The sequence below is a fragment of the Conger conger genome, chromosome 13 (genome assembly GCF_963514075.1).
Source record: "Conger conger chromosome 13, fConCon1.1, whole genome shotgun sequence".
NCBI lineage: Eukaryota > Metazoa > Chordata > Actinopteri > Anguilliformes > Congridae > Conger > Conger conger.
In genome coordinates this window covers 12660163-12677942 of record NC_083772.1, presented here as the reverse complement: position 1 = coordinate 12677942, position 17780 = coordinate 12660163, and the positions used below count along the sequence as shown (strand labels likewise).

Sequence of the window (17780 nt, the reverse complement as noted above, 5' to 3'; positions counted from 1 at the left end):
TTTTTGTCTTTTTTTTTTTTGGGGGGGGGGTGGGTTGGCTGGTGTTGTAATTTAAAGGGCGCAGAGTACAGTTATCAAAGAAATGGGGGGGGGGGGGGCGGGGGACTTTGGAGGATTATGGATTTTGGGTGGGGGGAGGGGGGCTGCATGTGACTTCTCACTGCAATAAACCAGGGGGGCAAGCTCAAAGAATGTCCGCATAAATTACTATAACAGGAACAGCACTACATTAGCTAACGAGCGGACCACCGAGCCTGCTGGGATTAGGGAGGTCTCTCGCAGGTTTTGGGAGGAGTAAAGGGAAGGCGCGTCGGCCGGAGAGGCGGGTCAGACCACGATCCGGTCGACCGGAGCGGCGTCTGAGCCAGCGCGGACTGGAGCCCTGCTCCTCTCTGGCTGTGCTGCCGGCCCATGGCCGAGGCTTCAGCGGATGGCAGACGGATCTTCACTGTGAACCCCTGGGCTAACAGGGTTGCTTTGTCAGGTCCCAGTAAAGTCTGGTCCCACGGTGTCCCGGGCCAAAGCTAACAAAGCAATGCTGCCCTCCCCACCCTCATGTCAAGTTTTATGGAATGTCTCAATCGCAAAAACTTTTTCTTCCCCTTTCTTACTTTTATTTAAATAACTTGAAATGATCAAATGATGTGCTGGTAATCACAAATGTATGGCAGACTGTTCATGTCGCAAAATAAATGCTTGTAAAGAGAATAATGGGAAGTTTCAAAGCAACTTATACTTATACTGCTTATATGTTTGTTCTAAAACTGATCCAATGGCCACGGTCCTGACACTGCTTTTGCAATTAATGGGAAGGGGGGGGGGGGGGGGGGCAGGTCTCGTACGAATCTCTGTCCCTTTCACTGGTGACAGTGGAGCGTTCTCACAACATTTCTGTAAGGCTGAGGGAACGTTGGTAGTCAGGTTAGCGGCACGGCCTGATACTGGTGGTCAGGTTGTTTTTTTTCCTGTTTTACCGCTGTCTAGCCTGCTGTTATTGGAGTGGCACATGGAGAGCAGGCTGAGTTTGCAGACCCTCATAGTGAGGTCTGCACAGAGAAAAGAGAAGGTGCTTTTATAAACACGGGGGAGGGGGGGGGGGGGGGACGACAATGTCCCAGCTGGCCAGGGTTTTCATGGACTGAGCCTTCGCGCAACGTTCTGAAAACATTACCACAACTGAGGGAGACGTTTAGGAAAGATGGAAAAAGAGTGGGGTGGATGCACATGGGTGACCATGTAGCCTGGCCTTGGACCAGGGCCAAACCCGGGGCAGGTACGACAGAGAGACTTGGCATTGCAGCAGAACGTAGGAGGACGGAAGGCTTGTGGAGGTTCGACAGAAGGAGAGGATGGGTAGAGAGGTGCCTGTGCTACAGCTTTACGATGGTTAGGCGGTTCGGTGCTGTTTCGTGTATGTGCTGTCACTGGGAGGAGGCATCAAGGGGGGGGAATGCCCCGAATTAACCTGGGGCTGTTCCTGGTGGGAAAGTGCTGAGGGGGCAGATTCTCAGAGGAATATGGTAAAAGTGTAAAAGATGGCTCTCTAGCAGATGTTGCCAGCCACACTTGGTTCTCCCGGTCCACCAAACTGTGCACTACAACTAATTTCCTTTCTTTTTTTAAATGCTCATTATGGGGTTTATCTCGCAAGCGAATGTACAATATTTCTTAGAGAGTTTTTCTATTTTAATAGGTTTTCTTACCCGGCTGATTTTAAGGCAGATTGTTTATTTATATATATATTTTTGTTGCAGTGTGCGCTCTGTGGTGGTTTTAGGCGATGGTGTGGGACGTCCCGGTCTGCATAACCGGGGTGGGAGAAACACCGGGAGGGCTGTAGGATGTGTAGGGTTCTAAACCCGCCTGGGAGGAGCCCTGCTCGTGTAACCAGTGCGACTTTATCCGGTTTCCTGCTCTGTTCACTAAGAGGCGTCTTTGAGGAAGCTGTAGCAATGCAGACCACAGCAGAACCTCCTGTAGTTATTACGCAGAGAGGACAAAAGGAACACACAAACTTGAGTTTCTAGCGAGTTTAAGGAATAAGAATCTGGGCCACAACACAACCTTGCTTTACTCTGGCCTTGTGTGCTCTCCCGTCTTACTGCACGCCATGGCAACCGAGAGCTGAGGATGCTGGGAGATGGCCCTGTCTGTCAGTATTTGCAAAAGGCCTCTGCTGCTTTCCTCAACTGGGGGTAAGCCTCAGAGGGGCTCTCTAACACTGAGGTACCCTTGAATCCCTAAGGGAGTAATTGCAAAGTGAGCCTGGACTCTGGCCTTATTGGTGCAATATGTTCATTGGGGTGCTGCGTTTGCCCAAGAGGGGGAGGGGGAGGGGGAGGGGGAGGGGGAGGGGGAGGGGGAGGGGTTTGATAACTAAACTAAACTGACCTTTTTTTTTTTCGTTTGTTTTTTTATTTTTATTAAGTGGATTTTATTTCTCACTGATTGTACTTTCTTTCCTCTGACCCTGAGCTGTGGGTAATGAGCAGATGGCTGTCCGTCTGCGGAGATAAAGTGCATTGTGTGGTGACACCTGTATACCAGCTGTCCAGCAGATGTGGGTTCACCGCCTTCATGGCTGTGACCACCGACCACCGGCCTCATCGCAGGGCTGAATTATGTCCCCTGTCGTTCACACTGACTGAGCTACGACATCATCGCTCAGAGCAGCCTGGAGCCCTCTGACTCGGCCTGGACCATGGGGGGGGGGGGGGTGCTGTAAATCTCTAATTCTACTTGGGCTTAATTACTGTAAAGAAAGGAAGGACTGTCTGATGTTCAATTTTGTCAAATTTGTATGATTTCACTTTCTTTTTTTTTTAAAATACTGTCATCATAACTACATTTCCCAGGCTGCCGCTCACTGCTGTCTTGTCCTAGGCTGCAGGGATGTGGAGGGGGTTACTGGCTTGCCTCGGTAGACGAGGGGAGGGGGGGCGGGTTTGAGGAGTCTGCAGTGCGAAGCTCCTTGCCACAGAGCCACAGAGCCTGGTACAAACTGACAGGGCGGCAGTCGGGCGAAATGGTGCGATGCATGTGTACTGTAGCATGTCTGGGCCTGTCCTGGTAATTTTCTTCATCACTGACTGCAGTCATATCTAAGGGGGGCAGAACGTTCTGGAAAAGGTGTTGCTAAGCCTTTAAAAAAAAAAAAAAGAAATACAGTGCGCTAGATTAATGTTCTAAATGATCATTTATTTCAGACTTTTCAAAGCTAGTCGCATACTTCTCCAAGCTATGCAAAGTCCACCCTAGCCCATCCCCTTGGCAAATGGCTAAATGTCTAAAAAATTATTGAGAGGAGAAAAAAAGCAAGATTTGACCAAAAATGAAGTGAGTGTTTAATTTTAATGCACATGCTTTTCAGAAGAGACCGTCATATAATGCATCAGTTTACCCCCAAGAAGCCATTTCTGCCCTTAAATTGACACCTTTAGGAGATCCTTTGGGCTGTGATTTGGAAAGGATGTTTTAACTGACAGTATGTAGCAGCTTGTCTGTGCTTTCTGGGATCCAGTGACTTTCAGGCAAAGACACCCTTCACATGGAAACACCAAACTTCAACCCTCATGAGATACTGGGTGGGACATCATGAATGACACTTTGATGAACCTGCCATAAATGTAGTCTAGTAACACTGCTGTATTTTATTTTATTTTAGTTTCTTTATTTCCTAATTGAATCTGCCTTCTGGTATTTCTGAAATGCTGTGTTTCTCACTTTATCTTATTTATTATGATTTTTTTTTTTTGTCTTGTGAATGAGGATTCTTTACTCTGCTCCCTCCGTAGGGATGAAATACGATAAGAATGATAGTAATAATAAAGTAGGTTACACGCTGAGATGAAAAGAAGAAAGAAAAGTTTAATATATTCCATTCTGTTTATTAGGGAACTGGCTTTACCGGGGGCCGGTCACGGCTTTGTTCTTAAATTTAGGACTAGATTTAAAAAATAAACGACAAAAAAACTGTTTTACTGCATTTATGGGTTTATTGTATAATCTTGGTTGAAATAAAGGGTTTCCTAATTTCGGAGGGTTTTTGTGGTCTTATTTGTTACCTTTTGTTATTTTTGAAAACATGAAGAGCACAAGACCAAGGATTCTTGCATATCAACCCGCATCACTTTTACATAAGTCCCTGAAGGGCACAAATTATTATTTTTTTGCTTCCAATAAGACATGTGAGTGGAGAGTTGAGAACAAGACTTTTATAAAAGGCACTGTACTTCCAAGGCACGTTACATTACAGTTAATTAGCTGTCCATTTAATCCAGTGACTTCCAATTGATTACACTAAGCAGGGGACAATCCTCCCCGGAGCAATGTGGGGTTAAGGGCTCAACAGATCTTATCGTTGCTACATGGGGCCTTCAACCACCAGCCTTGCAGGTCCCAGTCATGTACCATAGCTACAAGGTTACACGCTGTCCCAAGGCTTAGATGCTAGAGACTCAATGTTTCTGTCTGCAAACAGAGTCATGTCTACATATATACGAATGCTCGAGTATTATGTAGTTATTAATTATAATGTACAGTATGTAACTGGAAGGACACACATTTTAGGGCAAAGCTACCTTTCGGTTTTTTTCTTACCGAATCTCCAAAAATCCCATATCTGTTGAATTTGAGATAGGAGTAGTGAACCTGCGCCCATGTGCAGTTGACCGGTGAGGTCAGCTGCTCAGAGGAGTGTTGTGTGCGTCATCGGTGGGTCGGGTGAGACCGGACAGGGCCACAGCTCCAGAGCCAAACGATGCTCCAAACATTAACGGCGGACTAATGAGTCGGATCTGCTGACTGCTGGCAGAGGAGACTCGCAGCCCGGACAGTTTCCGGTGCGGTGGGGTGCTGCGGCTTACCCATTAACCCCGCTGGGTCCTGGTGAGCCGGTCTGTCTGGGAAGCAAATCGCTGTGCTTGCCGTCTCAGCGGTATCAGCGGTTCCTTGTTGCAGTTACTGTGCAGGCCTGGACCCACAAGCTCTGCTTTGCAGGTGAGTTCCTCTTTTCATCCACGAAAGTGTAGCCCGCGGTCTACAGTGGCCTCCCTGGCTAACTGGCACATTTACAGGAATGTCATTTATGTGCAATGACGCCATCAAATAAACTTTACTTGCAGACGCTTTACGTGTAAACTTGAACTGATAATCGTTAACTGCTTTGGTAGTTGGGCCTTGGTGGTTCTCCTTTGGTAGTTGTGCCTTGCGAAAGGGAATGACTGAATGGTTACCCTCCTCAGGGATTTGGGCCGAACCTTAAGCTTTCTGCCAAGGAATGGATGGATGTGCTGCCTTTCCTCAGACATGGTTGGTACCGAGAGTTCCTGGAAATGGGCTTAAAGGCAGCTTTGTGTGATTTATGGTTATTTCTAACGCTCATGTGCCTGAGTACTATTTATTTATTTATTTGTTTATTTGTTTGTTTGTTTGTTTGTAATGACTAGGACATCTTGCACCAAGTGATGCATTGATCTTAAATGAAAATGTTGGACAGCCACAGCGTCTGCTGGCTTTTAGTGCATTTCATTTCTAATGATAGTTCACATGATCAGGGTTTTATACTACTTCAGTTTGAATCTAATTAGCTGACACCCAGCAACATCTCTAGACACTCAGTGAGCAATTTATTAGGTAGGCCTGTACACATGCAAATATTTATTCAGCCAATCACGTGCAGCAACTAAATGCATAAAAGAATGCAGACATGGTCAAGATGTTCAACCGAAAATAAGATGGTAATATACACATACACAGTGTCTTGAGGTATGATCACACAGTCGGTTTTGGAGTTACTAGAAATGCATTTTCTTGCTGTTGACCACAAATCCTGAATGCCCTTACACCAGCCAGCGCACAGCAGGCAGGTCATCAGACATTTCTGTAAATATCCAGAATATCCACACAAAACTGAAATAGCATCAAGAAACTTCTGCAAGTAAATATGACTGAGTCATCGATTGGAAAAAGATTGTGAACTGACGCTGATTCAAACCTCCCTGGAGCTTGAGGCCTGTGATGTAATATAGATTGCTAAGTGTTGCACAAATTCAGTTTTCTTCAAGCATGCTCCATCCAGGCTCACTCTCCACAAATAGTCTGTGGTTTTAGGACCAGTCACCTAGCTCTGTTGGATTGATGCATTTCAAAAGAGCGCAACAAGATATGAGTCATTGTAGAATGAACTGCCAAAGACATTAACAATGTCAGTCGATTTTAGTGCCATATACAGGAAACACACTTTTGGAATGCAAACCCTACAGCTGGACGATTAGGACTCAGTACTTAGATATCTTGATTCCCATCACATTGCAGGTTGGAGGTAGGAGTGGCAGTCCCTTGAGTTCCTGTGATTGATAGAGTGTAAACTCCCCTGCAGTTTTGTGTGTGTGTGTGTGCTGATTCTCATAGCTCAAATGCAAGGCAAAGGGCCACGTTCAAGGTTGGTCTCCTCAGTGAAAATGGATGAAAAAAACGGGTGTCTGTCCACAAAGGAAGAACTTTGAATGTCGGTCACTGCTGCCGAGGCAAAGCTGTAGGTAATGTCTGTGCTGTGCCAAATTTAGAAAGGATTTCTCCATAAAATATCAGAACAGAATTCTGTGGCCGCTTGGATTATTTCCTGGAGCACCGATCCCCTGAGCTTAGTGCTCCCGAGGAATGCGTGGTGAAGTTTGTTTAACTTAAATAGGGACTTTTCCGTGGTGTCAAACAGCATCTTCTCTGTTGGCTTAGCGTTTCGCAGGGCTGCTTTGACTGCCTGTAACGGTCCACATAGGCAGGGGTTTGATCCAGTTCTGAACATTGTGGCCGAATTCTTTGCGTGCCCCTCGCTGACTCCAGTACAAATCAGACCTACGTGTCCGCAGGGAATTAGGTCCTGCCCTGTACAGAACTTGGCTCTGAATGTGTGAATGTAGCAGCACTGTACAGCCCACATGGTGACATATAATCAGGGGAGTATTGCCTTTCCAGGTGGCACAGTACACGCTGCAACCAACCTGCTGCTGGAGCCTAGCTACCAACGCACAGAACAAACAGAAGACGGCTGACAGAGAAGGCCACTGGACCACCCTACGGGTAAACCATTTACTGTACAGTCTATGTGTTCAGGTTCATGCACCTGGTGAGGGGGAACAAAGGGGTTGGGGTTGGGGGGCATTCTCTGGCAGCTCATTGTCTGACATAAGAGATGGCTGCCAAATTAGGTATTGTTGATGCATCAAAATGGAGAGCCAATTTGAACCTGTTCAATATGAAGTTATATTTGGCAAGATTCAGGAAATTGCGAAAAAAGCATTTCTATTGAGGAATGTGAACCCCAAAACTGTATAATGGGCTATATAATAAATATGCATAGTCAACTGTGTGAATCTCTCGAATGGTTTTTATGTTTTAATTAGGTTTTTTTACAGTCACATATTTTATTCTGGTACAGATAGGCCATGTACAGGCTCGCATTGAGCACATTAGCATTCCATTCTCCCTACCTGTCATTTTGCAGTAGGCAAGGAAAATTGGGATAAGTGGAAGCGAGGATGTCAATCAAAGGGAGAGAAAATGATTCTCACATGACAGCGATTAATACCGAGAGCAGAGGCCGGCTTTGTCGGCTGCGTGGGAGCGGAGAATAAGAATACGCTGAAGAGAGGAGCACTGGAGAGTTAGGCTACTCGAGTGTTGTGCTCTGTAGAGCTAATTCAACAGATTCTAACGTTTCATTCGCGCGGTGGGCTATCCCAAGGGATCTCCGTCTTTACGTAAGGTAAAACCACCATGGGAATAAATTGCAATCGTTTAGCAGTCCACAATGCATTTTGAATCTGCAGTGATATGATAAAGTAAAGTAAAAGTGAAGTTAAAAAAAAACAACACAAAAAAAACAGGTGGGGTGGTATTCGCTCGTTAAATTACGTTTTCTTAATTAGGGTTAATGAATTTGAATTAGCCTATGTTTGCGTAGCCTATGTGTCAAGTTATTCCATAAAAGGAGGAATAATACCAATTGCTGATGTTTAATCTTATTTTGCCCTGCATTATGATTTTACAACCTGCATGGAGCTAATTAGTTGGGGCAATGACTTTATATTAATTTGAATACCCTCAAGAGGCCAATAAAGATGAGTGAGAAAGGCTGCTGAAATAATATTCGAAACAGAGGTGCCGTAATCCTGATCAAAAGTCACGAAAAGGGTTCGGTGTAGGTGAAAAATAAATGGTTTCACGCGGTATGGGTTAATGTGTAGCTTAGCCTGCTTCATTAGAGCATGACAATCCTAGTTCCTTGTATCACAGCACAGCTTTTGTCCTTTGCTTTTTTCTGTATGTTTATGTGTGTGTGTATGTGTGTGTGTATGTGTGTGTGTGTGTGTAGGTACAATGCCATGCAGCCCTGGTCTCTGTTGGAGCTCTGGGCACAGCTGTCTGCTGGGTATGACCCTCTTACTGCTGGTGTGTGAGATCATCACTAGTCGCCTCTGCAACTCCCTCATCAACATGGTGGACAGTTTCCACACCCTCTTCGTCTTCCTGCACCTGTCCTTCCTTTATCTGCCCCCCCACCAGCCTCCCACCACGCCCCCACCTACCCCTTCTCTCTCATCGCCCTCCACCCCTTCCAGTGGCTCTTCCCCTAAGACCCCTGTCAGTCCTAAACCGGTCCCCTTGATGACATCATCCCCGGTGCCTTCCCTGTACCCATCTGCCGCTGGTTCTGGCCCCACTCCTCCAGCCTCGCCCATTCTCAGCGCCCCTCCCTCTCTGTCCCGGCCCTACGGCTGGGCGCGGGTTCGACCCCTCGCCGCCCTGGTCTCGGCGCTGCTGCTGGCCTCCCTGTGCGTCTCGGTCTCCGTGGATATTGTCAGCGAAGCCCTGTGGCCACACCCTACAGAGTACCCCCTGCTGGTCACGGCGGTGGGTGTGGTCGGCCTGCTGTTCAATGCGGCGGTCTTCATCATGGATCACGGGGGGCTGCTGGGGCTCAGGAGGGGGGGCACCTGCCCTACGCCTCCAGGCATGGGAGGCTCTTTCTCAGGGCCTGATGACAGAGGTAATTCACACTTAAAATGGATGGTATTTATATCGCACCTTTAATCTCATGAGCTAAAAGGATTTTACAGTGAAGGGGGGCCATCCACCTCAACTGCCGCCAAAGCCCAGCACACACCCTAGTGATGTACGGCAGCCATTTTGTGTCAATTTGCTCGCCAATTTTTTATCAATTAATTGGCTTTGAATTTACAACGTCTGGTAGTCGGAGGGTTGCCGGTTCGATCCCCAGTGCCTTGGTCGGTGCCTTGCATGGCAGCCAATCGCCGTTGGTGTGTGAGTGTGTGTATGAATGGGTGAATGAGAATCAATTATACAGCACTTTGGATAAAGGCGCTATATAAATGCCAACCATTTACTTAAACTGATAATTAAATGTAAACTGTGTTTTTCTGGCTTTGTGACTTGACTCAGGTGAGGTGCAGGGCAGTGCAGCAGACTCTGTTAAGAACCAGGTCTGCGTTCCCAGCTTCTCCAAAGCTGTAGGCAAGACCCTGCAGGATGAGGCTTTGATCTTCTGTAACCCCGGGGCATCCAGCGTCCTGGACCCAGATCGCCATTCCCACGGCATCCCTCCACTGCCCCTGGCCACCATCCCGACAAGCCACACCTTCGTGTCCTGGTCCCATCTGAAGATAGGCTTCCAGGACTCAGGGATCCCAGGGAAACGGCACTGCAGAGCAGCTGAATCTCCAGAAGATGGTGGCCACGCAGGCCTGGGAGGTGAGGGCAGAGGGCTGAGGGCTGCAGAAGCAGACGGGACCCTGTCCCTTCAGCAGTCAGCCTGCTTCTGTTTGGTTATGCGTGGTGATACGGCAAGCTGGTATGAGAGTGCCATCAGAAACATGGCACACCTGAACATGTGCCACAGGGTCCTGTCTACAATTTCAGTTTTAAAAGATAGTGTCCTTTTCCACAGAATGTGTGCAGCAGGTTCAGTCCAAAGGGCTTTCATCTTTTACCTCAGCCTGTGAGGACACCTATTTGGGGCCTGGCTGCTTGATTGTGTTCAAACATTTGCTGGTTATCAGCACCATATTATTGAAGTCAAGTCAGCTGCTGGATCAAAAGCCATTTAAGATTCATATCAGGCCTGCCATGCCCTGCTCATCCCTCTCATCTTATTTGGCTGCGTAAACATCTAGACAAACAGCATCTCCTCCCTTTGATCTCTTCACATCTTCTCATCTCTTTGTTGCTGAGATACTGATAACATTAACTGTGTATGTGGGAGTGCTGATGAAAGGTGAGTTCCTCCTGACAGAATACAGAAGATATTGGTAAATTAAAGATACAATAAAATACCCTGCGCTGTTGCTATAGCAATAGAAATTCCTCATAGCACCCACATTGGTTTTTACCAGTGTTGTATTGGCTATTATTATTATTATTATTATTATTAGCTATTAGCCCGGTGTTAAGCAAGGCTTCACACTTGCATATTAAGTTGTAGCACCAGGCCAAGCTGGCTCAGCTCCATGTGTGCACACTAAAGCTTAGCCCTGCCTGGGTTCACAAATGTGTGTCCGGACAGGAGGTAGCCTTAAGCGATCCCTGAGCCACTTTTAGCCCAGGTTTATGGATAGTTCTGAATCAAGGGAAGCTCTGGGCTGCCTTAATGGTGTCTTGTGCGTCTGCTGCTGTTCCTGGATTCAGATGCAGGGGTCAGGGTTTGCCCGGTGGTTCCGGTTGGCACAGAGAGGCCCGTTCTGAGCAGGCAGAGCCACTGTCTCCCCAGCCTCATGGCGCTGGTCCAGGCCCTGCTGGGCTCGGTTCTGGTCTTGACCAACGGGCTGGTGGTGCTGCACAGCGCCGCGGGCTGCCTGCACCTGGGGGACTGCGGGCCCCTCGTCTACCTGGACCCCGGCTTCTCCGCGCTGGCGGCGCTGGTGTTCCTGGCCACCGCGCTGCCCCAGGCCTGTCGCCACGGCTACCTGCTGCTGCAGGGCACGCCGCCCCACCTGGGCCTGGAGGAGCTGTCCCAGCGCATCGCCGCCGTGCCCGGGGTGCTGGCGCTGCACGACCTGCACGTGTGGCAGCTCACCGAGGCGCAGCTCGTAGCGTCCGTCCACGTTCACTGCCGCCCCGGGGCGCAGGGCTGCTCTGACCTGCTGCTGGCCGTTACGGAGGTGCTGCAGGGCGCCGGGGTGTGCTACTCCACCGTTCAGCCCGAGTTCCTGCCCGCGGAGGTCCCACCGCTGCCAGCGCCGCCCCGCTGCAGCCTGGCCTGTGGAACAGCGTGCGCCCAGAAGATGTGCTGCTCACCCCGAGAGGAAGGGCCTAGCCTGCTGCCCTCTGCTGGCGAACTTGAGGATGTGCAGCCTGAGGTGATCATTATTGAGAACACCTACCTCTGAGGGGGTTTGTGACATCATCTCTTTTTATAACCTTGATAAAAAGACTTTATATTGGACAGTACTAGACCATTAGTTTACTGACGGAGTTTGACATTGTTTCTGGTTCATAATGAAAAGGATATTTGTGCCGATGCATTTCTGTGTCTGGAAAGATGATTGAACAGAAATACCAAAATTTCATGTGTGCCAAGAAACCAACTCAGTATTCATTTCTGTATAAGTGTATCCTAAGCTGTGTCGTCATTTTATAGCAATATTTTGTGAACACTGTGACTATTATTGCTCAGTTTCCTTTCTACTGATGCCAAATTGAACAAATGGCACAATTATTTTGTCATGTGTATTTAATATGATAATATATCTGTAGAGTAGCTGTATTAAAGTAGCACATACTATTGATATAAGATATGCACTGACCCAGGGCTTATTAACTTTTCAACAATTGACATTAAATGTACATGCTTACTTACATTATGCCATTTCTTGTTGAAAAAATATTTATTATCTCTGGTCCTAAATATTTTTTAAGGAATCATTATCTTTATTTTGTAAAAATGACAGTATACCGTGCAAACTATTACAGAGGACTCTAAGGTGAAATGTTCACTTCAAAATTGCGCCTTAAACCAACTGCCTCCAATACTTTAAACCACTTGTATTTAGTCTATCTGCGAAGACCCGCCTTTAATGATGGATTTTGGTCTAGCAAATTTCTGTTAATAAAGGCTTGACTGCGCTGTGTATGCTGGTATGGTGTCTTCTTTATTGTACTGCATGCCATTAGGGCTGTTAAGATTTTATGACCACTTTTATGTTTGGGGTCTAATTGAGCCCAACAGTTTAAATAAACACACAATTATTTTCATATAAATATTTTGACACATTGGTCACCTTATTGTTTCCAAAATGACCTTTTATCAATAAATATAAAAATGGTTATATAATTTATTGCATTTTATACAGTTACAGAGGGTCAAAAGAACCCCACAAACACATTTGTGTGCAAAGTTGGTACTGGACTTTTTTTGTGTTTTTATTGCATGTTTACCATTTAACCACCAAATTAGAAAATGAGAAAAATTATACCAGTTTCAATATGAAACAAGGTATATTTAAAATATCAAAATGTAAGATGTCAAACACTAAATGGGGTGCAATTGACCTCAAACATAATAGGAGGGTTAATGTGTGCTTATTAATGATATTTGCATTCCCAAGAACCTGGTATGGAAGACTGCTGAACCCCAGCACAGGATCCAGGTTTGCAAGGATCAGACATGTTATATTTTACATTTAGGCCATTTAGTGAAGCGTCAATTTGTGTGAAATTCTGTGTTTTTCATAATAGCCAAGGTTTGGACAGAACAGGTGCCGGTGCATATCAAGCTTTGGAGTGGTCATCATGTTTATTTTGGCGGTCCATAAACAACTTGGGGAAAACACAATTGTAAAAAAGAAAATGAAAAAAAAATCACTCAAAATTGTATTGTATGGTTTTTATATTCTATTATGGGAACTTGCTTTTTGGGAAATATAATCTGCACGTTTCACAATTCAGAGATCGTCTATGATGTAAATCGGTAAATTATATCACTGCGTTTTAGTAACTTTAGAAATAGGTGTTTTTCACTGACCTAAATCATGCATATTCTTCTTTGTCATATGTCTCCACCCCCGAATAAATTCTGGCCAGCCAATAGAGCTTCAGCTGCTTAACATTTTACCGCAAAGGATTACTGTACATGTCTGTTATTTTTCAGAAATCCGTTTCTAAATATACGCAATTGGATTATTCAATTCACAATGCAACACAGCATTTACAATCTAAGCCGTACAGTATTTTCAACGGGATTCATTTACCACCCATAAATGAGAAAGCTATACCACTTCTAACCTCTATATATGCCTGTGGCAAGCGTCTTTCTTTGCCCGGATGATCCTCGGTGGTCCGGGGTGCAGGCTTCAAACCTGTAGCTGCTTAGCGGCAGAGTGGTTCAATTCCACCTTTCGGGCGAAGGTTAACTTTATATTAGTCATCCTGTGAAAGAATAACCTGAAAAATCATCACCCACAAAACCAGTACTTTGATTACTATCTGGTATTGTACACTGCATATACGTCTAAGGGATGATGGCACGATTTCTTACGTTAATGTGAACCATTCTTACTAAACAAACACGTCCCTAGATCTAAGGACAGGAAGTTCTGGACAAATTACCATTGCTTTCCAGGTCTATCTTGGTTTTCGAAACTCCAACTTAGTCGCAGTTGGATGACCAATTTGATCGACAATCTTACACACCAATGACCGCTCGAAGGAACTTCCTTTGAACGAATCATGTCATCGAGTGAAGGCTTCCTCCTTTGGCGGAAGTGAATGTGTGTGTCCTTCGAATTAACGTGGGACGCTGCACTTCTCTTGAAATTGTTTGGTGTTAAATGTTGAGACTCGAGTAATCGTGGTAACATTTTAGTTACATTGACTGGTGGTAAGTTGTTTGTGAATATAGTATTGCGTATTGTAGCACTGAGTAATAAAAAGAGCATGTAGCTATCAGAGCTGGTCTGCGATCTTGCATGTGACATCGAGCAGTCTGGATTCCACGAAAATAAATGATATCTAGATAACTAGTTAGTTAACTTAGGCTAGCTGACTTCTATCATTTGATTGAGGTGTGTTAAAGTCCACGTTTACTCCCAATTTGAGAATATTTATGTATATGTCTGCTAGCTTGGCTATTTATGGAGATGGCTAGTTAGCTAGTCTATTCTGTTATGTATCCCAAACCAGTTTTGGATAACATGGCAGATGTTTTATAACTGCATTGTTGCGTTTTTAGTGGTAGATAATTGCCTCAGAGACCATGCCTCTACACAAGTACCCTCCGCGGATCTGGGAAATGTTGAAGATGAAGCAGGGCATCTATGCTCGACTGCCCCAGCACTATCTGCGATCGCTTCAGCCGCCCCCACCGACCCCAGTCCACTGGAGGCCTCTAGGGGTGAAATACAGGCTCAACCCTAAAACTAAAGTCAGAGAGCGCGTTGAGGACGTCCCTATCCCAATCTACTACCCACCAGAATCTCAAAAGGGGCTTTGGGGAGGAGAAGGCTGGGTGACGGGATTCGTATATGCCAACGGCGATAAGGTGAGTGGCGCTGCTAATTTCCTGTCTGTTCAACTGCATACAATTTAATAATCTCCCAATAATGTCCTGTAATTTCATGGCATTTGATTTGTATGTAGTGCTGCAACTGGCTTCATTGAATGTGAGCCGAATATGTTTAGAAATAGTTATAATACGCTAAACCGTATTTTGATTAATGCAAAAGTAACACGTTATGAAAATAGATTAGATGTTAGATGATGGCTGTGGCTGAGTGGCAACTGGCAAATGCACTTAGCATTAAGTCCTTATAACGTAGGGATTACAGGTTTGAGTCACTGCAGGTTGAGTCAACAGGATTCACACATATAGGGGTCTGTTGTGACACGAGGTCGATTGTTTTTGAGCACGAAACTAGTTGAAATCCGAGGTGAAAGACGTGTATGAGGGGTGTGCAATGTTATTCATATCTGGCTGGCTTGTTTCTGTCCTGGCAAAAAAACATTGGGTAACAATGGACTCTTGTCACAACAGATCGCGCTCTGCCCTACGTTTATTAAAGGTCAAAAACTTATTTTGGAAAAGGATACGCAGGATAAGGTGTATGCCTGTGTGTGTGTGTGTGTGTGTGTGTGTGTGTGTGTGTGTGTGTGTGTGTGTGTGTGTGACATGTTGTGTTTCTGCCGCAGCTGTGTCCTCGTGTGAAGAAGTGCTGGAAGCCACAGCTGTTTCTCAGACAGCTGTACAGTGAGATCCTGGATCATAAGTTCGACATCACCGTCACTTCCCGAACCCTGGACCTCATCGATGCTGCCTACGGCTTTGACTTCTACATCCTCAAGGTGATGGAGGACCACTTCACGTTGATATTTACAATGCCACCACAACAACACAATGTTTACATTCCTACAGGCTGGTCAAAGCAAAAAAGCCATACGTAATTTAATTCAGTATGGTTTATATTGCTATTCATAATGTAATAATGGACAGTTTTACTGAGCAGGGGACTAATTATTTCATGCTGACATGTTTTAGCAGCCATTTTCCATGGCTTACACTCGTGTTCCCCACAAATACTGCAGTGAAATGGTGGTTGAGTATCATTCAGATCAGGGATCACACACTCCAGGGACACAGTCTGCTAGTTTTCTAGCCTAAATTGGGTCAGCACATTGAAAGAAACTACAAAAACCTGCAGGAAGTCTGGCCCTCTGGACCGCTGGTTTAGGTGGACAGTTGTCTGCTGTGATTTATTTATGTACTTTAGTGGCGAACCGATCAAACCAAGGAAACGGTGAGTAGTTCAGAGGTCTGGGGAAGGTGCGCACTGTTGAAATTCAGGTGGGCACTGTGTCATAGAGGCCACTGGCTGATGCTTTTCTCCATATTTTTGTTTTCTTTTGGGCTCAGACTCCAAAGCAGGACCTGAACTCCAAACTGGGGATGGACATAAAACGGGCCCTTCTGCTCCGCCTGGCTCGCTGGAACACAGAGCTCTACCCAGATGACCCCGCCCGCAGGGACATGGTCTACAACAAGTATAAGGTGCATGGGGTTACTGTGCAGGGCTGGCCTGTGTATGTCCTGGGGGGCCAAGTTTTAGAGTGCTCATGGTCGTGAAAGGGATCCATTTTTTGTTGATGTTGGTTGTACAGTTGAAGGCACAATGGAGCTTAATTTTGTATTGTTTTACCAAAAATATCTGTATGTATTTTCTGTACAACAAAACAAAGTTCAGTGACATCAGTATTGTGTCCAAAGCAAGCACTCTTCCTTGCCAAACTGGTGGCAGTTGAAGTCATTTTAAATATTGCAGGAACCCTGATTTAGAGGGTGAACCTTTGGCTCAGCTGCAGTTGTCTTTGTATGTTGACTCCTGGATTGTGTAATGTCAGGGAGGATACACCTTGTTATTGGACATTGGGTATTGGTTGTGATTCCTGTGCCTCACAGCAGTATGTGGCTTCTGCCCTTCTCTCCAGAAGTTTCTGATCCCTGAAGAAGAGGCTGAATGGGTGGGACTGAGCCTGGAGGAGGCTGTGGAGAAACAGAGACTCCTGGAGTACAAGGTAGGCCTGGAGCCAAAACACTTAGAACACAGAGTAATACAGGGTAGCACTGAGAACAGAAAACACGGGGTAGCACAAGAACAGAGAACACAGACTAGCTCAAGAACAGAGGACACGGGTAAAAGCATACATACTCACTGTTACAATATGGTTCTTGCAGTAAATGAAATGCATATCCATCTTTACTGCAAACTTAATGCCTTCATTCTACTGCTTACACAGGAGCCAACGCCCAAGTTCGTATCCTGCATGGAGAACCTGGTGCAGGAACTGGCTGTCCAGAAGCTGTCCGAACCCCAGGTGGTGGAGAAGTGAGGTTCCTCTGCGCTGTACGCCCAGTGCCCCTCGCCCTGCCCCACCCCACCCCACCCCACAGCAGTCAGCGGTCTCTGGGGTTGGGAGACAGACAAATGCGATGAAAGACGTTTATTTATCCCGCAGTTTCAGCACTTCCTCCCAGGCCTGGTCCGGAGTTAATCGCTCTGTGCTAACGTCTCCCTGGATGTGCTATTCAGCTGGAACTGTGTTTCCATGAGCCCATAGAAATAAAATCTTATTTTCCTTCCTTAATATTTGTCTCTATGTTCCTCTCCTGAGCTCCTTCTTAATTGTAACTTCACTTAATGGTTAATATTCTGGATGTGCTTTATCTAGTAAAAATGCATTGTGTCCTTAAGTTCATTATGATATAATTTGCCAATACAGAAAATATTGAATTTATAACCAATGGCCCTTAAGCAGTCTGTTGATCAGGTCCAGCATTTTATGTGAATTACAGTAGTGTATATATGTCTAATTTGTTAGAGATTTACAGCAATTTTCTAACCCTTAAAGACAGTAAGATTATAAAAGAATAGAAAAAAAAATGTTTTGCCCGTTCTTCTTCGAAAGTCTTTATATAAGAGAGCAAAATATCAAGCCTTGGAGGTCAGATTGGTGCATTGAACTGCATAGATGATGCATAGCAAAATAAATGATGGGAAATGACATGATCAACCAGATGCAGCTAGCTTTGAGATGGCCTGTGATATACCCACTTAATAATGCTGAACTGTAAATAAGTGACTCAGTTATTCAGAGGCTGTACCTGTGGTCTGGTATAATGGATAGGTCATAGTCTCCCTATTGTAATAACCCCTGTGCTTCTACACTGGCATGCTAATGTTCTCCAGTAAGCGGCAGTGTTGTACAGTGCTGTC

At 45.6% G+C, this 17780-nt stretch overlaps 1 protein-coding gene and 1 non-coding gene across 3 annotated transcripts; both read left to right on the top strand.

Annotated features, from left to right (window-relative positions):
• The first annotated feature begins 13332 nt into the window (after positions 1-13332).
• trnastop-uca (transfer RNA opal suppressor (anticodon UCA)) lies at positions 13333-13419 on the top strand. Its single transcript has one exon. It is a non-coding gene; the product is annotated as a tRNA-Sec (tRNA).
• Positions 13420-13734: 315 nt separating this feature from the next.
• Positions 13735-17151, top strand: mrpl28 (mitochondrial ribosomal protein L28). Of its 2 annotated transcripts, none has more exons than XM_061217916.1 (6): positions 13735-13894; positions 14246-14554; positions 15202-15354; positions 15923-16057; positions 16498-16581; positions 16804-17151. In XM_061217916.1, the coding sequence occupies exons 2-6, from the start codon at positions 14270-14272 to the stop codon at positions 16894-16896; spliced, it is 750 nt and encodes a 249-aa protein (XP_061073900.1). In that variant the 5' UTR covers positions 13735-13894; positions 14246-14269; the 3' UTR covers positions 16897-17151. The 2 variants fall into 2 exon arrangements, with proteins under 2 accessions (XP_061073900.1, XP_061073899.1); XM_061217915.1 differs by having other exon boundaries at positions 16495-16581.
• The last annotated feature ends 629 nt before the right edge of the window (positions 17152-17780 follow it).